The following is a 26,204-nucleotide window of genomic DNA, read 5'->3' on the forward strand; positions in this document are numbered from 1 at the left end:
TGCACTTGGAGCCTGGTACTTGAAGGAGACAGGTAGAAAACAATGAAATTCCCATATGTGTCAAGCTAAACTTTCAAATTGCATCTGCTAGTCTGAGATTAGAAGGCCATTCATGCTCTAATCTGCAGTGATGTGTCCTAGTGATGGGTTCCTGTCAGTGAAATCAGGGATTCAACTGTTTCTTGTTCTTCAATATTGGATTTCTGTGTGTAGATAATGCAGCTCATTTTTCCTATATACTCATTCTGTTTGCTTCAGCGGAGCTAGAGAAACAGAAGGGAGTGGTGCGTCCTAGTATGTCTCAATGCTCCAGTTTGAAGAAAGAGTCTGGTAACGGCACATTGAACAGGACATGTCTAGATGACAGTTACGCCACAGGCGAAGGACTGAAACGCAGCGCTCTCAGCAGCTCCCTTCGAGATCTGTCAGAAGCAGGTAAGGATGATTCAAGTATACCTGGTTATGAGCTTAATATACACAAATATGTATATTCTATGTAAATATACCATGATTTGTGCTGTATACAGCCGTAACCCCTATATGAATATTTATTTGGTTTATTTGCTGTTTTCCTTTTTTTTTTTTTGCCTACTTGTTTTGAAAATGAACTATTATAGATTACTATGTATACTTGAAGTGAAGACAGTGGAAAGCGTAAGTGGATTTGTAGATTTAGAAGCAGACAGACCCAGGTTCATGTAATGATCGCTTCATGTGTATCCTGTGCTTCCGTGTACCCGTGCATTACATTAGATGAATGAAATGGAGTGAAGCCCGTCTAAATTTACTTTTGCCTTACAATGCTGTACTAGATATTGGCCTGTTTTCTCCTATGTCTTTTAGCCTTACCATCTGAAACGATTCTTAATGCGGCAGACTGACATTGAGCTACTTATCATCAGGGTCTGTTAAAACAAGACTAAAGAAGAAATTGGACCACTATCTTGTATCAGCATTAGTATTCTGTTCTCAACAGTAAACTGCTGGCTTAGACCTATCACCAGGATAGCAGTACAATATACAACTTCGTAATGGTACATATTAAGCCATGTAACCTAGATAAAAGTATAACCTTGCACACAGAGCTATAACTGTAAAAGAAAACTCCCAAATTACTATTTTTATTAGGGTGATTTGAGACACAGTGGCCCTGAGTAGCCCTGTTTTAAATTACAGCTTCTTTTACTTGGATGATATCCTTGCGGCTTGCCTTTGCCTTGTGAGCTGGAAAGTACCTTGAATGTAGTACTAAAACGAATTAGATTCTTTGATTTTGCGCCTAGTATTTACCAATCTAAAGTGTGGTATATTTGAGGAGATAAGACCACTAGACTTCCAAGCCGTGACTTTACAACCACTAATTTTACAGTATATCATCCTTCTTCTTTTTTTTGCATAAATCATTGTGTACCAATCTATACTGCCCATCCAGTACTACCATCACTTTACCTGTTCTCACACACGCAATCTCACCATACTCTACACTCTTCACCATCATCCACTCCTTTGCCCCCATTTAACCAAACACCATCCATGGTTCCTTTTCCCTCCAATAACTCATAACACTGTTTACTTTCATGATATAACTCTCTTACGTATTTTATATTCCATTTTATATATCCCTATCACTTTCAAAATCACCTTAAAGACTGGTTTTACAAAGTTTTGTTTACTGAGTTACTGAGGAGTGTTTACCCTCAAAGTGAAATGAGAACGTACTAGGAAATATTTATAGAAGGAATATATATCCAGTTCTATATATCCAGTTAAGTGAAGTCTGTTTGAGTTGCAGTATAGCTTATAACCACTTTCTCCATGTTTCTATGCCATGTTATTGCAGAACTCCTTTCCACCAAAACACATTTTCTTGCAAGCTCAATTCCCTTTATACAGTCTATTTTTTTTTACTCTGTGTACAGTATCTCCTACCATTACACAATAGTCTGCTTCATATCAGATGTTATTGCATAGTCACCTAAATATGGTTATTTTATAAATTCTAGTCATCCATCCCTTCCCCCTCAGCTCTGCATTTCTATGTGCTTTATTGCTAACATTACCTGTAATTAACAGTACATACAAAGTTGCTTCCCATCTTCCCCTACGTCTTGTTGACTTTTTACTAAATTTAGTAGCAATTGCCTAAAGGTCCCTGTGCATGGGACGATTGTCGGCGCAAAAGCCCCCCAACAGCAGCCTCGCAGGCTGCTGCTCAAGTATCACTCCTGTGCTTACGCGGGAATTAAAGTTGCTCAAGTGAATGGAGGCGAAGCAGGTCAGGAAAACTCCGGTCCACCCGCCTGCATTCACGGTAAACAAGAGTCACTCAAACATTGAGTGGCGCCTGACTACATGGGCCGATAGTTGTTTGGTTTTTAGTTTTGATGAAAATGAGTGATTTCTCGCTCAGTACCCTGTTAGTGGCCGTGTGTACACGGGATGATGATCGCCAACATTCACTGTTTCTAGCGAGAATTCGGGCAATAATCACCATGTGTAAAGTACCCTTAAGTATGATTTTCCTAATAAAGTTTACCACTTATACAGTACCTGTTTAAACTCTTCCCATCAACCTACAGGACATTCACATGAATACATTTACATTGTACGTAATCACTCAGCCACTACTTCCAAAGTGTGTAATATCGAACGGCTTTTTGTTTACAGATACTTTGCAGAATATTTTTGCAAACTGGTTCATTAGCCATTCCCAGTGCAGTATTATTATTGAAATTTCTGATTAAAAGTGGGAATTTTTGCTTGCCCAATATACTTATACAGCTTTCCTGGGTAAAAACTATTGATATCCTATCCTCAGGATAGTTCATCAAAAGTTAATTGCTGGGGACCTGCCACTTGGGATCACCAGTGATGAGCTGATCACGTGGCCCGCTGTCAGTGCAGCAGACCCAATTTACGTTATAGGGAACGGGAGCGGAAGTGCCTTCACTGGCTTCATTCCTGTTGTAATCAATGAGAGCTGAAGCAGCTATTACCCCTCCACATCCATTCCAAATGTCTGAAGCAGAAGTGCTCGAAGTGTAATAGCAAGCATCAGCTCCCAAATTATTTCAATGTGGGTGAAGCCAGTTCAGCACTTCCATTCCTGTCTACTTTGACGCATGTCCGGCTCACTGCACTGCCAGCGGGTCGGCGATCAGCTCATTGCCAAGAATCCTGAGCGGCAGGTCCCCAGTGATTAACTATTGACCAATTCTAAGGATCGGTCATCAGTAGTTTCTGCCCATAAAACGCCTTTAAGCATATTATAGAGAATCTAATGATGGTCACCAACAGACTGCCAAATATCAGAGTCATGTTCTGATGATGGACACATGGAGAATACTCTCTGAATATGAACCTCTTTTCTCCATGCAGCCCCATTACTAGAAAAAGATTACTCCCTCTTTTAAAATATTGCCATAATCTTTATTCTGAACATCCCTCCAAATGGAAGGAAACCTTTAGTTAATTAATCCAATCAATTAATTAATGCATTTATTTTGCCTGGAGACCAACAATCTTTTAATGAAGTTGAGTTTAGATGTTACCGAACTAGTGGGTCCCCAATGGCAACTACTCATGGCAGAATTAGGTAGATGTGAACAAAATATATTTTTTGCAAACTTCCTTTTGAAATTCAGATTTATTAATCTGTTTTATAGGATATGTCATTCATTTCTCACTGTCATTCGAAGAAGATACACATGTACAGATGTAGCAAATGTTAACTCAATTCACAGCATTATAGTATACTGTACATAGGTTATCAAATGTCAAGTTATCACAATGCACCAGTGATGTTAATGGCTGCTACATCTATAACAGCTTCCCTATTTTTGACTATTGAAGTGCAGTGCATGCATGGATAATGTAGAAGGTCATCAACCAATACGTTTGTTCTCAAACATGACCTAAAATAACAATATTTACAATATAATGTGTGGAGCATGAAATAATATCTTCCAAAAGACTAACAAGAGGTTGTGCATTATGTCTTACAACCTAATATTCTGTATTCTTACACTAGGGATGTTTCACTTCTGTGTTATAAAATTTTCAAAAAAACATGGATACAAGTAGATGTCTTGATGTCCTCCACTGGATAGTTTTCGAAAATTGTGTGGCCACTATGTGATGGCCTAGAGAAACTGAAGGCTGGGGAACTTCTCAACTGTGTCTTGTTCACGTTTGCTAATTTGAATGATTTTTTTGAACGATAATCGTTCCACATAAAAGGGCCTTAAGAAAGTTTCCAAATACAATAGGACAGATTTACTAATCCTGTCTAATGCTTAGACAGTGTAAACCTAGATTAGAAAGTCTGAAAATGTGTTCTATTTATCACAGCAGCTCATGCTGTATTATAAATGTGGCACTCTGTTTTTACACCACATATTGGTTGGCTTGGTTTATGCAAGTGTTTTTGTAATATAATTAATTATGGTACATGATGCCACATTTAAGCCATGCCTATTTTCCAGTAAACTGTGCCCCTTACTGGTAAGCCACACCCCTTTGTCTAATACGGCACAAAAGTATCCAAAACACATTCTAAATATGGTGTGAAGCATGTAGGGCACTTTTTTGGTGGAAGTTAAACTAATATTGGGGTGCATTTAGCTTTGTAAATCCTTCCCAGTATGCTTCCTCCTCCCCCCCCCCCTAGTAATTTCAGTCATCAAGGCTTTGGCCTCCAGACTTACCGAGCCTTCAGTACAGAGGACAAAACCCAACAAGACACTTGCGTGCTTCATTTATTAAAGTCAATAAGATCTTATTTTTCGAGAGAAGATTAGAAACTGAAAGTGGTGATTTGATTTTTAATGTTTTTTTTTTCATTTTTGTAAGCATTTTTACGTCTTCCATTAAAGAGATCATAAAACTATTAATGTCTTGTTGCAGTAATTGGATTGTCCGTATCTCATCGGGAAATTCATTGGGCATGAACTATTTTGTGGTTTTGCTATTTATTAGTAGATATCTCAAATATGAAAATAAGCCGTACGTGTGATATATATAATATATATACTTTCATTATATGTAGATAATGTCAACCTAAAAAGAGTGGTACTGTTCTAAGAAAAGCAAATAGGTTGTAACACTGGATTATAGAGTCTTGATCCAATCTACGCTCAGGCTTTTCAGTAAAAGGGATGGCAGCATGCAAAACTCACATAGTATGAACATTTCCTAGGCCAAGAGAAACACACAAACCTGTATGATTGAGGCCCTGAGACCTGGACAGGACTGGCCAGTATTGGGATAAAGTAGTTTGAATTACAATTTTACATAATTTACTAGAGAGCAGAGGCTCTTAAAAGGAACCTGTCAACGAGCTGATGCCGCTCGAACAATGGACAGCATGAACCTGGGACAAGTACGCCCATTGCCTCAAGTATGTGTTATTCTGAAGTGCTGCGGTGTTTCAGAATAAACACACTTTGAAGTTTGACTAGGAATGGAGCTTCAAGTCAAAGAAGTGGGCCAGCTCCGTTCTGAGTCTAACTTCAAACTGTGTTTATTCTGAAAGGTTCCCTTTAAGCAGGGACATAGCTGTAAGGGGTGCACAGATATCAGTTGCACCCGGCCCTGGTATGAGATAGCCCAAAGGCCTCTCTTTGGCACAAGCAAACACCAATCAAACAAATGATACATTGTACATTAGGGGTCCCTGTTACAAATCTTTGACTGGGGTCCCGGAGATTCAAATTATGTCTGTATTCCCAAACAGCTGGTGTAGTGGTGGTTTCCACTAAGGTGCTCCCTATATTATATCTCCGTAAAACAGGATTTCAAATCTTCGTCCTCAGCACCATGTAGAGGATGGAGAACTACTGATTTGCAGAGACTTCAATTCTTCTTCCTCATTAGTTAGAGTATGATTAAATTATAGATGAAGATGTGGTCTTGTTGTATTAAGAAAGGGCAGTTTGCACCCTTTCCTAATTTGTATCTTCGGTGGGTCAATTCGTACAACTGAATGTCGGTTAAATACAAGTTTCCAACAAAATGCATATAGGTGTAAAATACTAATGAACGGCCATTCTCACAGAAAGTAGAGGACAAAGGTGGTTGCTCACCAATTGTACACAATTTACACACCATGAAGGACAGTCACATGGTTATGTTTGGTGCACCATATCAACCAGCAATCTATTGGTCATACCCATGCTATTAGATCAGATGGCTGTCCACACAAGTTACTCACACCATATTATCCCCAACATCACAAGGCAAGTCTGTGTCTTGCTAAAAGGATAAGCATGAGGTTTTCGTTAATTCTTTGAGCAAAATACACAAGCTGACAGTCCACGTGATGGGTCGTTTGTAAGATGCCTGTCGATTATAGTAGACCTGTCCGTTATTCTTGGGTCATTTTTCTTTACGTATATTCATAAATCAAACTACATCAAAATACCCCCAAGGCTAATCCTCATACACTGTACTGTATATTACAAGCACAGCATGAGGACAGTGTAAGAACCCCTTAAAGATATTTTACGTACTCCCTGGGGTACTCCTACCACAGTTGAGAACCTGGATGCTAGAGGCTATGTGTTATGAATAATTGGAATGTTTCCAGTAATCCATATTCTTATACTGTGCAATATGCAGTATAATACAGTATGTTGTACAATGAAATAAATCCACTAAAGACCTGAAATTACTTTGTTATTGCAATTGAAACCAATATCCCTTTTCTCTATGTTACAATCATAATGATCCACAAAGCTGTGGCATTGCTTTGTAGCGCCTCCCTTTAGACCTCCGTGGTACAGGCCCCACGAAAGGAGCTTTGCAATGTGAGGACCTTTTCCAAAATATCTCCATATATCTCAGCTTCCTCAATCCCTATGAGTGCACAATGTGATATGGGACTTGACTACAGTCAACAGAATTCTCAGGATTTGAGCAGCTTTAGGCTTTAATTACAAATGTCTTATACATGTTTATGTAAGACATGAAGGTTTCAGGTCTATGATTTTTGATTTGCATCCAATTATTGTGCTGGTAGTTGGCCGGGGGACTTGGACAGGGTCTTGTGTTACTGGAACAGGAATGAGACTTGGATTAGAAAGCAAATTAGTTCTGTACTGTGGTTTGTTCCGTACTATGGACCATGACTGTTCTTGATGTATCTCAGTCAGAATATTTAGTAAGTTTTATTTTTATTTTTTTTGTATTCTTGGCACCGTCTCTTCATCCTTTTGTTTTACATGTAGCTGCACATTATGTTGCTCATATACAACACCCATTTATAGTCTCTTATTCTGGCCCCAGCTACCTCTAATGAAATAATAGTATTTATATTTCTATCCAATTGCCAAAACTAGATTTATTGTACAAATTAGAATTTATTTCTTATAGGAGGATAGACCATGGAAAAGTAGGCCACCTCTGACAATACTGCAACAGGAAGAACGAGCAAATGGATTGTTTTTTTATTTCCAAACCTTTATTGATTTACACAACTGTTACAACAGTTGCTGGAAGTGGACCAATTCACTTGCATGCATCTGTGGACACATCTCAACACGTTGGCTGATACTGCCTGCATCTCTTCAACAATGATGCTGCTAGTGTTTGTGATGTTTTTCTAGAGTTTATCCAATGATGTACATGATGTACAGCCATGGGTCCAAAAATCCTCTAGCAATCCTAGTGCAATTGTGCTTAGTCATTTACACATTTGGCTTTCTCAAGCTCTCTCAGTTCTGGCACACATGTTTGGTATGGATTCAGAAATTTCAGCATTCGCTGACACGTCGTTCGGGATACACCAACTTGCTGGGACCGTCTCGGAGTTGTTTTTCTAGGGCAATTTGCAATCTACTGTGGAATGTCATGGATGACTTTGGATGTTTAGAGGTCACTGTTTCTTCATGTTTGCCACAGACCCATTTTGGTGCCATTTCTGAACCAGGCTTTGAATACATCATTTATTAGGTGGTTTGTACCTGGGTTGGTTTCTTGTGTTTTCCTTAATTAATCCGCTTCACACACAGTCTTGCACAATAAATACTCGCCATTGCAGGAAGGACAGACACTATGAGGCAGATTTATAAAAGCTGTCTAAAAGAAAATTTGTCTTTGTTGTCCATAGTAACCAATCACAGCGCAGCTTTCATCTTTTATACTGCTGCCGTAAAATGAAAGTTGCACTGTTATTGGTTGTTATGGGTAACAAAGACAGATTTTCTTTTACACCGCTTTCATAAGGGCATGTTACTGGCTTCGGAGGTGGCTACTTTTCCATGGTCCACCCTGGAGATACTACCATCAGTCAGTACAAGTATTTTACTTCTTTTTCATACATATTTAAAAATAGTAGACCCTTGACTGAATAGACCATTACCCTGAAAAAGTCCAATAGACGTCTTCTCATATGTGAGAACTGGTTGGTGGGGTATCTCTAGGACAGGATTAGGGAGACTACATTTAATCCACCCTATAGATTCTGTGGTGTGTCCAGAATTACTGTATTGAGAGGAAGTAAAGGTGCTGTACATGGAAGATGCTTAAGTAAATGATAAAACTGTAATAATCATGTAATGTTCCTAGTGATTAGAAAAATGTAGTTCATCGTTTTTGGTAAGCACCTAAAAAGATACTGTTGTCTATGTAGTGAAAGCATCAATGTTTTTGGTTGTTTTTCAGGAATTGAGTTTGCTAATAACTAGTAGTAAAACAGATCATAGCTATTGGTGGTTGTGTGTTTAGTAGCTATCACTACAGCAATTCTTAAATGTTTCACTAAGAAACATGACAAAACTGATACTGTATTAAGCCCGATACAGGATCTGAGGGGGCAGTGCATTACACAGGGGCGCCAATAAAAAGGTCAGAGTCATGCGCCACCTCTTTAAGCCTTGCACTAGCATATTACACTGGTCCTTAAAGTTCGTCAAAGAGAAAATTATAAAATTACGAGTGATTAGAATTTAGAAAATGCTATTAGGACTTGTGTCTTTCTTCAGCTTTGTTATATTTGTGCAACAATTGTGTAAACTAAGCTATAATATATGTGATCCATTATTGCTGGACACATTTATTAATGAAGTATGCTGCACTGTGACTTGGGAATATTTTGACCTCTTGTGCTTTTACCATTGTAGTATCAATATGGCCTAACACCTATTAAGCTGTTTAACATTTGTTTTCTTCACCTGCTTGGATTCATGCGCAGGTAAAGTAAAACAAATCTCCTTAAAAGACCAACTTTTTAAAAGGAACCTCACAGTTATGGTGCTGTTCAGGGAGGTGATGGGGGATGTCTTTATTTATTTTTTTTTTTTACAAGCCTGCTTTCCGCACTGTGCATGCACTCTCCTAAACAAGTTTATGGGAGTGCACATGCACAAAGGTCTGAAAGGAGTTGGATTTTTGGACCATGAGTGGATTTTACCAGTGGTACAAGGGTATGAGTGAGCATTAAAAATACATTCCCTAGCTAACCATCACCTCTCTGAACAGCACCATAGCTTGGTTTATGATGCTATTCGGAGGTTATGGGTTCCCTTTTAAAGGGGTTGTCTTATTATAAACAACCCCTCTCAGAACCACTGGCTCCAGAGAACGTCAACAAATAGTTAACTTTGCTGGGGTCGGCTACTTTTTATCCATGCAGTTGCCGCTATAGGGCAATTGTAATATTGCATGCAGCTATTCAAATAAATGGTCATCTGTGTAATACATGGATGACTCAAGTTCACTATAGAGCCACTGCTTGTTAGCAGCTCTCGTTTCTGGCTCACAGGGGGTCCAAGCAAGGAATCATTCTGTGACTCCCATATGCCCAATGAGGCTATAGGCAATGGTCGTCTGTATGGGACAACTCCATTTAGCTGTTCCATTAGAATATCTGTTATTTATATGCCCATACTGTGCAGAAAAAGATCTGGATGTCCGATACATAGCTGGTCATTAATGTAACAAGTATCCCATCATGACAGATTTTCTTTGAAATCTGAAATTTGCATAACATTATAGTGTTGTGTTATTTTATCAATAGGATTATTCATATTTCCCTAATATATATATCATTCACATTTTATCTAATATTAAACTTCCAACTTTCTATTGGCTACACTATATGAAGCCACAACCATAACACTAGCTCTTCGTTTTGACGCAGAAATGCACGTTGATATTACCCTCTTCATTTCAAGGCAACTAGATCTAAAATCTCCTCCTGTAGTGCAAAGACTGAACCTTAGAGCTACAAATATTGTTTATGAGAAAAATGTTTCATTTCCATTCATTGCATCACTAATCATCCAGTGTCATTTTGCAGCTTTTATGTTCTTGTTCAGAAACGGCAAATTCCGTGCAAGTAAGCTACTATGTGTTAGCACCTGTAGCTTAGCCGCCTTACCCATAGCCCAGGTCCTGGACTGTGTTCGTAGCTCCTATTTTGCTGATGTAGAGATACTAGATCACAACCAGACGTGTCATTTCTCATATTCTAATAGATCTCAATGTGTAACAATCATCTTATCACCACAAAGTTAATCTGCTGCAACCTGAGAATGTCAGAATTTCTATCTTGACTATAGTCAGTACCAGATACTTGTCTAACGAGTCCTAGAAATAAAAGTGAATCATTCAGATTGCAGAGTGAGGGATGTGGCATCCTTTTCCTGTGTAATTATGATAATTTAAATTATCTAATTGGGTCTTCATTATGGCCTTTTTATTCAATTTGATTATTATGCATCCTATTTTCTAGATGGTCTTATGCCACAAGGCCTTACCCCATAGGCACCAATAAAGTTTTGGTTATCCCGTAACCTTCCACCTATAAGAACAGCTTCCAGTATACTATGTCAAATCTTCTTGAGAGCTTGCATAACCTGGCAAAGCATTCTGGAAGATGGCATTCAGTAACAGTATGGTTTGTCTACTTCAGCACTGCTGAATAACGGGCAGACCCCACGTTTTGTGGCATCACACCTCTAGAGAAGTACAGTATACGGCCATGTTCCTCAGACACAGCTAGGAGAACATCTATGTCAGCTTTGATTGCTTAGTGAATAAAATGAGTAGGTTGTCAGCTAGGGGAAGACTTGTATTACCCAGATCTTGTGTCGATATCTAATCTATGGTATTGCATGTCCTGGGCAGGCAAGCGTGGGCGGCGCAGCAGTGCAGGATCGCTAGACAGCAATATGGAAGTAAGTAGGATGCCTAGCTGGATGTGATATGCATTTGAAACCTTTCCTTTCACTTGAACACTTTTTTTGTTCCTCTGTATTCTGCTTGCCTCAGATATTGCATGCCTGGGATTCTCACTCTGTATATTCCAAGCCAAAACAGACCAACACTTAAGATTTGTGAGGATGCTCCTGGCTCCTCGTAATCCTACTAGCTATTTGAAGCATGACTCCACCAACACATGACTGTCTGCTTCCTTCTCACTGTGGCCCTGGACCACTAACTGGCTGCTAACACTCTTTCCTTACTATCTTATACTTCTAATGAAGCTCTTGACTGTCTCTTGCTTATAACTGTTAGCTTGATGATTATTTTGACAACACTGTTAATTAATCAAGAATATTGACAGGGAAGCAGAGATTGTACTCAGGTAGACAGAAAACAAAGTCAATATAATAATTACTCCAATGTGGATTTCATGAGATTTCATTCATCTTGAAACCATTAAATTACACTGATCATGTGCTCAGCCACCTATCTCTGTGTGTTCACCTCCAATAATTTGTGTCCCATGACCACCTAATGCCCGTCCCTTTAAGCCCAGGCCTAGACCTAGCACATATAGGAATAGCTCTCCTCTATAGCTAGTTTAGTGATCCAGTAGATAGCTGCAGTATTATGGTAAAAAGTACAATGTTTGGTTGAGTTTTTTTTTTACAAGAGCTATTTAAGATGAGTGTGACAATTCAGTGGGTGTTAGATTAGATATGTAGCTTGTTGTAGTGGTGAGTGTATTTCTTTATAATACTAATAGACCGCTGCAAATTGTGTAATTGTATTCTCTATGCTTCCTTTTCAGGGGTCCATCATTAGCAGTCCTCACATGCGTAGACGAGCCACCTCAAGTCGGGAATGTGCCTCTCGTCAAAGCTTACCTAACTCTTCCTCCCTCCTAGGTTCTTTATTTGGTAGTAAGAGGGGGAAGCCATCTTCCCAAGGCCATCTCGTAGCTGGACAAATGCAACAGCAGCATCCTACGTTGATTTCCCATCAACAACATCCAACAAGTCATCACTCGGCCCAAGCTGAGGGGCAAACACAGGCACAAGTACACGCACAACATTCACAGTACTGCCACATGCCACAGAACCCACCGCCGTATCACCATCATCATCATTACCACCCTCCACAGCACATCCAACCACATCAGTACCACCCACACGGGCAGCATTCTTCCCATGCATCGTACATTCAGCACCCTCATGCACAACACACTCACTCCAGCCACCAACCATTGCCTCACTCTGGGCACTCTGCACATTCCCAGCATGCACAGCACCATCACACTCAGCAGGTCCCTTCTTCGTCCACAAGCACGAAACCTAAACACAGTGGAATTAGCACAATAGTTTAGATGTACGGTATCATTCTAACAGAACTTCCAGCAGGGGGAATAAAGATTCAGAGGTAGTAAGAATGATCTCCTTAAGTGTGACAGCAATGAATACTCTGACATGCTAATAGGAGCATTATTTATTATTTAATTACAGTATATAGAAGTAGCAAATCAATGGAAGAACGGCCTAGTAGCTGCATAAACAATAAGGAAAATACTCTAAGCACTGGCCAGGTTCATAATACTACTTAGCTAATACTCTAGTTATACTGCGTGTGTGTACACAGATACATTTAGCATCTTATTAATCTATTGCGTGAGTGTACACATTAGTACCTTAAATTATTGTACTTGAAAAACAAATATTTAAATTTACTTTCAATTCTAGCAATATTGACTCACGAGCATTTTCACTTCATCTAGTTTGTAGGACAAGTAAATATATGAAGAGGTTACAGTATTTTCCTAAAACCAAGCAATCCGTATTAATATGTGCCAATTATCATAACAGTTTCTGCATTTGTCCTTGCTACACTTCGCTTGTAGAAAGGATAAATTATTCTTATTGTAAAAGATAAAAAAAAAATACAAAAATCACACAAAAAAACTATTACAGATCAGTATTATGCTGTCTTATTCCAGGTAAAGGAGCTAGTGGAGGAACCCCTGCAGTTTATAGAGTAACTGACCATTGACCATACCAATTCTCGGACACTTTAACGGCTGTAAGAACTGTGAATTTTCATTACCTACCTTTTTATATACATATATATATAAATATATATACATACGATTTGTAAACACATAAAACTAGATGTGTGTTTCTTGTGCTCGCATAATACAGCATTCATGGACCCTCTCTCCATTGTCCACAGTGTCTTGCTGTCACCGTTCATTTTGATTTTGAAACTACGAGCGAAACATTTGAAACCTTTTTATAGCAGAGAATGTATTTTCAGACTTTTTTAGCAGTGTTTTTCATTCTTTTTTTTTTTTTTTTTTCTAAGTTGTCTTGTTTTCAATTGGCAAGTGCTACTGAAAGGAGATTTCAGTATAATGTTTTATTCCACCAACGCTGCAGATCTCAGTTCCTAAGAGTGTCTGCTCTTCTCTAGGTCACCCATCACACGTATGATTACCTCTGTCCAGAGTTGCTTGATGTCATCTCGATTCTTTTCTCACATTTCACTGTGGCCCCAGGAGTTCATTGTATATAGACATATTTCCCAGGATATTTACATTACAAACCAACTGTATCCAAATGATATGTTTCACTGTGATGACAGGAGCAACTGAATTAATGGAGTTCTACTCTGCACCTTGTCCATTTCAGAGATTTTATCGATACCAGCAGGATCTAAACCGTCTTTATAACTCTCCATTGACCAACAAGATCATAGAGCTTTCAGAGGAACTAGCAACATATGGCTGACATGTAGATTGCTGAGCTCCCTGCCATTAAATAGTTAACTCATGCAACAGTTTGGGCCTAATTTCTGTTCCTGTGAGAAGCAGAGACTGTGCCTTCTAGTCTATACAATGCTATTGTGAGGGGCAGAAACTGTTTCTTAATTCTGTAGGAAACCATAGCTGACAACTTGGTTTCCAAGGAATGTTCCGAGGATTTTAAGAATAAACCAGATTGTTATCAACATTTAATGACTGCAATTGTTTAAAATGCACCAAAAGTCTCCTGGTTTTTGCCTGATGGTTAGGGTTAATATCTTGCATATATAATGAGACCCATAAACAATAGTAAATATCCTTTTTGAAAACACCTTTTTGAAATCTTGAAAACTATGTAATAAGAGAGATAAGGCCCCTCACTGGAGATTAGAGAGTGATCATCAGTTCCTTACGGAGTAGGGACTGTTCATAGAGGACAAAGTCTGGTCCCTCAAGGAGAGAACATATTATTGTAGGCTGCGTAGAGAAGGGAGTAATCAATGTGTTGCCCATAGCGTCCAATAAACCAAATAAAAACAAAGATTGACTGGTTGATAATTGTCTACAGAGTAACTCCATAATTACACGCTTTCAGTTTCTTACCAGATCTAGAATATTCTTGCCTACATCACTCTAGTCGATAGAATTACTACATGCAAATCATTAACTGCTTGTTCCCTGTAGAGGCCATTCAATGCAGGTTATCACATCACCTTGTACACTGCAGAGGTCTGAATAATCCAAAGTTGCCCTCTTTGTTTTAATTCACAGCTCCCATTCACTTCAAAGGCTCAGTTCTGTTCCTCACAGGCTATAGAACTAACTAGCAAGGCAAAAACACCGGTTTTGCATGTCATCTATAGTAAATATTCTGATGCTACATTCTAAATAGTGTATATTTGCAGAATATATCAGTATTATTGTTCATATTAGCCGAGGTAAGGTGATAACATATTACAATATGTAGCCTTCCCTTCTTACCTCTGTACTTTATAGTAGAAATTATCTGTAATTTATATGTTATTCCAGGAAAGAGATGGCTTAGCATATTGATTGTATTGTTAATTATGATTCATTTTAACACTTTCCTACTCCAAGTCTTCATGTTGTCCAGTAGAAGATTTGTGTTACGTTAGTAAGGCAAAAAGTAATCATTAATGGCACAAAGCTAGTGTGGGGTTTCGTTAGCATAGACACTTTTATTTTTCTATATGTGTTCAAAAGCACACTACTTGTATATGGAGAATGCTAATATTACACACTATACCAGAAATCCATAGACCAGCAGTGTGGGCTGATGGTCATTGGTCATCTTCATGTCTCAATTGTTTGATCCAGGAACGCTGGTGCTGTGTGGACAACCAAATGTGTCTGCACTACAGTTTGATAACCCTCGGCCAGCCATGTTTACCTACAACTATCTTTTTAAGTAGTTTAAAGACCTCCCTAATAAATAGTTATATTATACTTTTAAAGTACCACGGTCAGGATCTTATAACCACATCTGCCACCGAAATTTGCAGTTGGTGTAAGGGATGTAGACATGGTGGTCTGGCACCTAAGGTTGTTCCTGCTGAGTCTTGGCAACCGGATTGCCCTGTCTGATGCTGCAGCTCCGCTACTGCAAATTTTGTTGGGAAATGTTGATATTAGATTCTGACAGTGTTTTTAAAAAGTGTAAATTTACAATTATAACTAGCTAGTAAATGGGTCTTCCACATTTATTTAAACCAGGCTATCCGCAAAAATAAGAGTATAGATTTACCTGTCCAAAAAACCTTGCAGCTCAAGCGCTGCATCTTTAGTTCTCACCCCCAGGTCTGTTTCCAAGCTGCAGTCACCCTGGAAGGTGCGTGGTATAAGGTGCACCACTGAGGCCTGTGATTGGAAGCGGCTATCTGTGACTTTCTATATAGAGACTGACTGCAGCTTGTAAATAGACTAGGCAGGGAGAATGGAAGATGGGACTGGAGATGTGGGTGGAAGTTGACGAGTGAGTATAGGTTCTTTTATTAACTGATCGTCTGTTTTCTTTATAGTGCGGAAAAACCCTGCCTGCCCTCTTTTCAACTAATGTATCTTCTGGTAGTTTATGGACGGGGGTTTGCCGCTTGGGACCACTGTCCAGCTGATTGTCCAGTTCAGCAGGCCAGATGTCGTCATGTCGTCATCAGCCGTCAGAAGAGGAAGTCTGGGCGCTGGCTTCACTCCCATTGCAATTAATGGGAGTGCCCTGCAGCTACTTCACTTCCTGCTTCTCTCCTGATCAGCATGTCACATCCAGTCCTGACCAGGAGAGAACAGTAGGCCAGACAATCAGCTGATGGACGGGGAACCCGAGCGCCAGACCCCCATCCATCAACTACTGATGACCTTTCCAGAGGATAGGTCAGCAGTTGAAAAGAGAGCAGACAAGCCCTTTAAGGACCTAGAATAATGGGAAAAATAAATGGTACAACACATTGCATGAACATAATAAGGCATAATGTATAATATAGTACATAATGATTTTGGCACTTCCACCACATAAGTAAAAACACAAATTCTATTTCACATTCATTGTCTGCTTTCCTATGTAATACTATACCTACTGTATAATACTGGCGCACCCGTAATAATGTAATAGTGTTTTTATTTAATTCATCACATTCTGATATTACATGACCAATATGAGAACGCTTTTTCCTGGGATGACCACATACTGTATATGTATTTTTTAAGTTAAGAATGAAATGTACACTGTAAACAATAACAAGATAATTATATACTGTACATGTATTGTAGAATGACACTCCCCATGGTGCTGCATGTAGCGGAGACCTCTGGTTTCTTAATATAAGCTGAACTTGGCAGCAGATATTTATACATATATGTATATTGAATCTCTACTTGTTGACTTGCTGTGTCTCCTGCAGTTCCGCATGAATTTGTTATGTTTTCATTGTAAATTATCATTGCACTTCTTGCCTGCAAATAAAGAAGCGATCGCTTTGTATATATTCAAAAAAAAGGAACTAACTGCAAGATGACAATTTGTGGATGGCGGCTTTAGGACCAAGTGAGAGCTAGGTGACTGATTACTGTACATAGTGTGTATATTACAATTTCGTCTGCAGTCATACGGAGGTTGCATACAGTACCTATCTCTTACTAGAATCCTGACTAGAACATTGGCATTGTAGAAAACGAGCAGAGGGTTAGTTCCCAAGAGTAGACTGTTAGAGTCCCATTAGACGGACTGGTATCTGATGGGACACAAGTTGCATTTTGTAAGTAATACGGAGAGAGGAGTGCTTTCATTTTAATATGCATTCTGTTTGTAAGTAGTAACAGACCCTATCGATGTACAACTATAACTGTGATCATGTGGACTAAATCAATAAACCATAAAAGATGGCCATGTTATTTTGTGACTATCGTAATGTATTTCTGGGATATCTCATGTGTTGATGTAAAATGGACCTCAGTAAGGTACCATTCACACTACATCTGCAGTGTAATTAATCCATAGACCTCCATTCACCTAATGGCCTCCATTCATGTGGTTTCTGGCAGGGTTGTTGTCCTATTACTGCATAGAGTAGCTCAGCAAACTGCATTATTCTATGAAGAAGCTCCCAGTAAAAAAAAATGTATAGTGCCCAGTATACTTTTTTTTTTACTATGGTAGTTTATGGGTGATGCACACTGAAGATAAAGGAACCTGATGCAAACTGAGGATAAAGGAACCTGATGCACACTGAAGATAGTGTTTAATGAGCCTAAGATAACATTTTAATTCCTACATTCTCAGCCTGATGCATATGGTGGCCATTGCTTTATGACTATTAGGTGCCGAATTGTTGACTATTACTTTTAGTTGCCTGTAATGTGAAGACCCATTCTCAAGTAAGTCCCCTCCACCAAAAAACATAGTTATGGACATTTTGGTCTCTGTGTCATATATGCAGTTCTGATTGCTAATTATAGGCACTGTGTAATATTGATAATCTCATGAGAGGCAGGAAAAATGGTTAGCATGGTGATGATTAAATGATGGAAAACTTCTGCACATAGTATATTTCACATATCTATGTATTGTATTCGCAAAGAACTTTCACTTATAAACATCTTATCTCAAAAAATTTAGAGGAGTGAAAACCATTTTAACAATCCCTAAGGTGACCCTCCAGTCCTGCAAAAAAAAATGGCCGCACCGCTTCTATGACTACCTGATGTGCATTAGTATACCTTGGTAGTCTAAGACCCTACATGCTGCTTTGATTGGCCTGTGATGCCAATGTGAGCAGCACTGGCCTGTCATAACAGCATCATAGACTAATAATGCACAGTGCACATCAGGTAGTCACATAAGTAGTGCAACCATATTTGTTTGTCCAGGATTGCCTAGCTACGAGTCTGCTGTATTTTGTAACCGCTCCTATTAGGCAAACGGCACAAGAGGTTTTTTCCAGCTATTTTGGCTAATCGGAATATAAATCTGCCGCATATTCAGCTGAATGATCTGCTTTAAAGTCCTGAAGAACCTCTTTAAATAGTGCAGGATCTGTAACGGGTGCTAAAATGTCACCTCACTTTGAGACAATTTGTGTCAATATGATAGCCATTGTGATAACTAGCAAAAGTGCAAATCACTTTCAGCATAAAAATGTCATTTTTTGGTAAGTAAAGTCTAAACTGCTGGCTACTAGGGGTCTGCCTTCCTTGTAATTTGCTGTTCACTGCCTGTTGCCAAGTGATGCCCATCTCTAGGGACAGTGATAACAAGATGGCATGAAGTGGAGGAGGCTGATGTGATGTCTCATGCTGTCCATATAGTTCTATAGAGGGAGGAGGAGGGAGACAGCTGCTGCAACATATGTGTGAGTCTCTGCTTCTAACTGGTAAATAATATACAGCTACTGATATCACATCTACACTGTTTAATACTGTTGTACACTGTCTTCCATGATACTGTTATTTCTCTGTGCGCTACAGTGGGTTAAAGGGAACCTGTCATCAGGTTCATGCTGCCTGCACGACAAGCAGTATGAACCCAGGACAGGTATGCTCATTGGCCAGTGTATGTCTTATTCTGAAATGCTGCAGCTTTTTAGAATAAACACACTTTGAATTTTAACTCAGAGCGAAGCTTCGAGTCAAAAAGGTGGGCTACACCAGCCTCTCCCTATTCGCACAATATTGACTGACATCTCTCTCTCCTATAGCATGGAGAAGAGCTATCAATCAACATGCTATGGGTGAGGGGATCATTCAGCGCAGCTCGCCTCTTTGACTCAGAGATCCATTCTGAGTCAAACTTTAACCCATTAAGGACCAAGCACGGTAAATCTACGGCTCTTGGTCCTGGGCTTTAAACCCAGCTGATAGTAAAAAAAAAAAACGGCGGAGGGGATTAAATCCCTTGCTGCCATTAATCAGAAGGCGATCGGGTTGTCAGCTGTTAATCACAGCTGAGAACCTGAAGGAGAAAGCAGGAGTGGTTTTTAATCCCTTCTGCCTTCTCCTAGTACACAGCGCTCAATGAGGGCTACGTACTACGTGCGCCGGCGGGCATGTGACCTCCAGGATTCCCTTGCACAACAGAGCTACAAGGTCCTAGCTGACCCTGATCAGCTCTGCCAGTGACTAATGTCACTACAGGGGATGTTTTCCCCTGTAACTTGGGTTCCTATGGATGCTACAGTGGAAAAATGTCAAATTAAAAAAAAGACACAAAACATGTGAATGTCCACCAGAGGTCTTGTATGACGTCATGGGGGATATGAATAGTAAGGCTGGCTGTCCATGGGTGAGGTGTCATTGCGAGATCCGCGTACGGGTTTATAGGATAACTATGGAAAGCACAGCCTACTGCACACAAGCAGGAAAATAATAGCGATTTTTCTGCTCGAGTGATTAAATTCGCGACATGCCACGATTCTCCTCAGTGAGCGTATCATTAATATAGGCACAGCGCGGAGACCTATAGGTGCTCCCCCCTCCTCCCCCATGGCAGAATATCGCTAGCGATATTCCGTCGCGGCCATGGACGGGCACCCTTAAAAAAAATAATTACATGAATAAGTAAAACAAAATTACAGAATAAAATAAAAATATATACATAGAGAAAATAACCCAAAGCCGATGCCAACCAAAACCGTTGCCGTATGCACCCTGTAATCCAAACCATACACATTAGGTATCAAAGCGTCTTAAACAAAATGAGGAACCCATTCCCATACTTTATTTTAACGTAAACATACTACTAATTAAAAAAAAAAAAAAACTATAAATGTTAAATCCTTTTTTCTAGCTTTTTACCCACAGTATAACTAAAAGACAGAAAAAGATATAAAAAATAGCCCTATATGTCACGGAGAAAAAAAGGCAGCAATAATAATTTTGCTAGCTAAAGGAACAAAAATAGGGCAGTTAAACTTTCCTTATGCGGTTAAAATGTGTTCATTCATTCCGCAGTGTTTAAGAATTACACATGCATTGGGGCACTATGCATATCTGTCCTGGATTTATGCTACCTTTAGTTCGGGCAGCATGAACTCTGTGACAGGGTTCCCTTTAAGGAGCAAAATACACGGCTTTCTCCATGTGCATGTACAGAAGACATCATAACAGTAGCCTCCACCCACCAACTCAGGAAAAAATTAAAAATTTGATACAGCCTGAAGAGGGGAAAACTGGTGAAAAATGCCATATCCAAGTCTGAAAAGTCACCGAAAACTGTGGGTAAACTTTAAGTAGCTGATATTTGTAGTTTCTGGTGATTTTTTTTCCATTACATTGTTACTGAGAAGTTCATGAAATAACAATTTGCAGACATATTCCATTGAATCTATAACAAAAAGCTTGAGGAATGACAGTCGGTGTGAATATATTGTGAAAAAGTAACATAATCTAGCAGAATCAAGGTAAGTGGGAGCTTCTAGTGGACTACTTGAGGAAAGCTGGTAAGCGTTGTGTTCTGAAGGTGAAGTAATCTACAGTACTTTATTTAGAATAGTAATGCTGTAGGATACAGATCAAGAAAATTTAATGAAAATCTTTATTTGTGTTTCCCATATTACATGCAGCACATTTAAAATGTATCCCTTAATATATCCCAAGGGCATACAGTAGGTTCCATAGAGGTAGCATTCTTTTATTGGACCCTTAGTTCCAGGTTGGTGAGAACCTATACAGAGATGTAGTCTCAAAAGTCCCAGTACTGTTGGCAAACAAGGAAGTGGAAAATGTACTTGAGTCGTGAAAATGGGATGGAGTCAATAGCATTGCAGGTAGTTAACCTCTTCTAGCCCTACAACGCACATGTACATCATGGAAAGAAGGGTCAGCATCAATGAAGCAGAGATGAATGATACTGCAGTGCTGAATTATAGACTTTTTTAGCTTTAGAGGTAGCAAAACGAATACTTCCTGATGTAACGGGAACTTTGGCCTCTACTGTCACCAAGTTCATGCTAAAACAAATTCAAATCAGATGTTTCTCAGCAGGGAGCACAAATTTATGAGCTAGAGCCCCAGTTGTGCACTCTGGAGTCGGAGCATGAAAAATCACTATCACAGATATAAGATGTCAGATAAGAAAATAAAGTGCTGTAGGAGAAGGCTGAAAACCTAAAAAAACATTCCTGCTGCAATGTAGTAAGAGGTTCACGGAATCCATCTTCCAGAAAGATCTTAAAGGGGTTTTCTGGGCACACAATTGAAATTCTGAAAATGCTGAAATCTAGGAGGTAGCGACAGCCTGTACCTTGTTATCTGCCACTCTGGACTCTTTGTCCCGGGCAGCCGCCGATCTGTCACTTTGTTTACATGCATCACTCCTGCAGTAAACACAGCAACAGACTGTTACCTACAACTCCCAGCATGCTTACTGGCCAGCGCTGTAGCTCCATCCACAGGTCCTACAACTTACAGGCTGAACTGGATGGACATTTGTCTTTTTTCAGCCTAGCATACTATGTTATGTTACTAGCACCAACCTCCTTCTCAGAGAAAGCTGCTGAAGCAGACAGATGGGACCTTCCAGCATTCTCCTGTGCTCCCATCCTGCACTGCTCACAAGATGTTGGGGCTATGGACAGGGAGGAAGTGGCAAATGCAGACAAGATGTAAGAGGAAATGGAGATATTTTTCAGGAGGAGGGTTATGTGCCATAGTAGAAAATGAAGAAACTAGCTAGACTAGGTACTATGAACCTATAACAGAATGACTTATTGTGATGATGTAGATTTTATTTTGGAATAACCCTTTAAGTCCTTATGCAAACGGTAGCTATCAGCAACTCTGGGCATCAAACAAATCTACCGAGCTGGAAGGTCTCATAGACTTGGACCTGACCGTAGGGCTTCCAGAGAAAAAGGTCAAAGTACTAGCCGTGATCACCCTTCCCATAGTCAAGTTTCTAGAATACACGGATAAAGCGCTTATTCTGAGATGTCTTTTCAGCCAGCAGAGGGATCTCATTATTAGAGGCCATTGCACATTAATCTTGGCGGATTACTCAGCAGAGGTCATGAGCAAGAGTAAAGCTTTTTCACCAATCTGCTCTGCACTCTATGTACCCCTCAACATTGAAAGTTTTCAACCATGATGGCACCTTTTCCACATTCCAGGACTCAGTGGTCACTATTTCAGATCTACATCTAAATTCTCAACAGGCAGGCAACAGGTACGCAAAGGTGTTAGGATTTGGTAAGCAGTTTCTGAGAATTATTATATCTAATAATCTATGATGTTCTGTAAGGTTATATGTTTGTTTGAAACACAAATAAAAAGATATTAAAAAGGGTGTTGTCCATTGTAAATTATATCAACGAACTATCTGCAGGATAGGCTGGCAATAGTAGATCAGTTTAGGTCCGAAAACTCAGACAACCCTGCCAATCAGATGTTTGTCAGGTCACTGTGCTTGAGCACTGAGCTGATTTCTGTAGCAAGCAGACAAGTCAGTTCCTGCTGCAGTGACCAGGTTTGGTTTTGCAGGCCAAGTTGCCATTGAAATGAATGGGAAATTTGCCTGTAATACCATCTCTGACCACTGCAGTTGGAACGGAACTGTCTGCTTCCTGCTTAAATCAGCTCCCTTGCATGAGCACACCCGTCCAAGGAATAGCTGATCAGAGGGGGCCTGAGCAGCAGACCCCCAGTTGAACTACTATTGATGACCTATCCTAAGGATAGACTTTCAATAGTTTACAAGTGTGAACAACACCTTTTAAGGGGTTAAAGTTTTTTTCCTGGGAGTTTTGTATTGATGACTTATCGTCATAGGATAAGTCATCAATATTAGATTAGTGGTGGTCTGACATCTGGCACTCCCACTGATCAGCTTTTTGCAAGACCTCTTGTGCTTCAAAAGTAGCACAGCTTTGTACATTAGGCAGTAGCATAAAATCATACAGTTTGAAGGGATCTTCAGGGTCATCTGGTCCAACCCCCCTGCTCAATGCAGGATTCACTAAATCCTCCCATACGGATGTCTGCCCAGCCTCTGTTTGAAGACTTCCATTGAAGGAGAACTTACTACCTCCTGTGGCATCCTGTTCCACTCATTGATCACCCTCACTGTCATTGTTTTTTCTAATATCTAATCTGTGTTTCCTCTCTTTCAGTTTTATCCCATTGCCTCTAATTTTTCCTTATACCATGAAATAGTACAGCAAATTCAGTTTTATTCAAGTGAATAGTAGAGAGTTGCAGTACCATTCAGTGCCACTACGCAGTGGCCGGAGCTGTGCCTGTTCTGAAGCACAGTGGCTCCTGCAAACAGCTAATCGGTGAGGGTGCTGGGTATAGAACCCCTCTCAATCTGATTTTGAAGACCTATCTGCCCAGAAAACCCCTTTGATTGTGATAGTTCCAAGGAGGACTGTGGAGCTGGCATCAGTTTTTAGTGCAGTCAAAATTGATAAAAGTGTATAGAATTCAAAATGTAATATTCATTTATAGCTATTAAGCCTGGTGCTATCCTGTTAGGGTGGGTGGAACAAAAAATGCCTATAAGCATCAAAAATCACATTTGGACGATGCATTTCTCTGATATAACTATCACCCAGAATTACATTTAAAAATGTTGCTTTTCATTTAATTTCAGAGCGGTTTGTATGTTTCTGATGATAGAACCCCCTGCCCGTATATTATATATGTGTAGTCAAATGTGCATACACGAGGTATTGAGGGAAAGTGTTTCTGGCAGTGAAGGGTCTTTTCTGAGTCAAATCACTTCATCCACTGACATCATGAATTGCTATGGAAACCTTTATGCACTGCTGTATCCAGCAACTTCTCAGCTGGAGGTATTGCTAGCCGGCTTGAGATTTCATTTTAAGCTCCTGTGTTTTGTGATATACACAGTAACTGTGACCGCACAACATTCTTAGGGCCGCATTAGCTTCAACAATTTTAACCAACTGCATTACATTAACGTAACTATTTAAAGGTGCAGATATATGTAAATATTGTGTTGTCCTTGGTGGTATTTGAACCCAGAACCCCATTGCTGCAAGACCATATCTGCGTGGAGTTTGCATATTCTTCCTATGTTTACATGGGTTTCCTCTGGGTACTCCAGTTTCATCCCACACACGAAAAAGGCCAGACAGATAAGTGAATATAGATTGTGAGCCCCAATGTGGACCGTGCCCAATATAAAGTGCTGATTAATATGCATGCGCTATATAAATAAAGGTGATTAATCTCCCAGCTAATTATCATACTGGCTCTATGCTCAGTTTGAGGCTTTTGATTGGTGAACATAAAATTAATGAACCATGGCTGAAGCCTGGTCTATTTTAACAAGAGAATCACAGCATATCCCTACGGGATGCCTAAAATATAATCAAATATCACTGGGGACACCCCTAAAACATAACTTTTAATGAAATAATTCTAAAACGAAGACTGGGATTGATGACCAGGGACGAACAGGGATACTGATATAGAGACAACCCCTGTACCGCTAGTTCACAATTATTATATACTCGGGGAAATGACAACAGTCAGACTTAGAAGACCATAGATGAAAGATGTGCTTAAGATGGTCAATCTGTTGAGCAAGAGCATACCCCCAGAGTAAAGATAAGATACACAATATGTGAACCTTCAAGATTGTGATAGGGTTTCTTATTCCTCAAGCAGATCAGTATATAATACTTAATGTTTAATAAAGTAAAACACCAAAAAATAGGCATGGGAACTAGATAATATTTATTCAACCTAAAAATGGGTGTATAGAAAAGAGCGAGGAACAGATAAAAGTCCGCAAACCAATGGCTCCATAAACCAATAGATGGTCGCATCTACAAACCCTGCCCACCTACACACAGATGACAATCCACGACAGCACCACAATGCAAGAATCAATTAAAATTTCTTTATTCCTCCATCAGAAGTATGCTTGTGACGTTTCGACCTCTATCATTAGTAGGTCTTTGTCAAACATAGCACACTAATACAGATACATGGTATATATATTATGCATATACAGCATTAACCAATAACCACCCTTCTAATACAGCTGAACATACTGATCTAAATTGCACATTCAACACAACATAAACACATATAATCACCTTGCATGTGTATGGTCCGCCATGTTCTGTGCGGCTCGCGTCTCAATATCCCTAAAGCGCATGCATGGGAACTCAGAGAACACACGAGACCTCTAATGGTGATGTCAAACAGACTTCAGAGCCGGTGCACCTACTGAGCAGGCACGAGCGCCCAAGCTCACATGAGATGGTCAACACCAATGAGCATTACTCTCTGCCTACATCATCATTCTCTGGAAAAATATAGGCATATTTGTAAGCCTCAAAGATCATATATTATGTCACACCGACCGCTATTAAGCAGTAGAGATGAGCGAGCACCAAAATGCTCGGGTGCTCGTTGCTCGAGTCGAACTTTCCGCGATGCTCGAGGGTTCGTTTCGAGTAACGAACCCCATTGAAGTCAATTGGCGACTCGAGCATTTTTGTATATCACCCATGCTCCGCTAAGGTTTTCATTGGTGAAAATCTGCAAAACCCAAGAAAGTGATGGAAACGACACAGAAACGGATAGGGCAGGCGAGGGGCAACATGCTGGGCTGCATTTCAGGTTCCCAGGTCCCACTATTAAGCCACAATAGCGGCAATAGTGGGCCCCCCCCCTAACAATTTTTACTTTGGACAAACCCTCATTAGTAAGCCACACCTTAGCT

At 39.8% G+C, this 26,204-nt stretch overlaps 1 protein-coding gene across 6 annotated transcripts in view; it reads left to right on the forward strand.

Annotated features, from left to right (window-relative positions):
- Positions 1 to 17,404, forward strand: part of IQSEC1 (IQ motif and Sec7 domain ArfGEF 1) — a 566,448-nt gene extending 549,044 nt beyond the window's left edge. For 5 of the 6 annotated variants that reach the window (XM_066596449.1, XM_066596450.1, XM_066596451.1 and 2 more), the window contains 3 exons: positions 259 to 435; positions 11,128 to 11,177; positions 12,017 to 17,404. In XM_066596449.1, coding sequence (XP_066452546.1) covers positions 259 to 435; positions 11,128 to 11,177; positions 12,017 to 12,571 — 782 coding nt within the window. In that variant the 3' untranslated portion in view covers positions 12,572 to 17,404. The remainder of the gene's footprint in view (positions 1 to 258; positions 436 to 11,127; positions 11,178 to 12,016) is intronic. The other variant, XM_066596453.1, reaches the window with a different exon arrangement.
- Positions 17,405 to 26,204: the final 8,800 nt, after the last annotated feature.

Source organism: Eleutherodactylus coqui, chromosome 3 (genome assembly GCF_035609145.1).
Source record: "Eleutherodactylus coqui strain aEleCoq1 chromosome 3, aEleCoq1.hap1, whole genome shotgun sequence".
Taxonomy (NCBI): domain Eukaryota; kingdom Metazoa; phylum Chordata; class Amphibia; order Anura; family Eleutherodactylidae; genus Eleutherodactylus; species Eleutherodactylus coqui.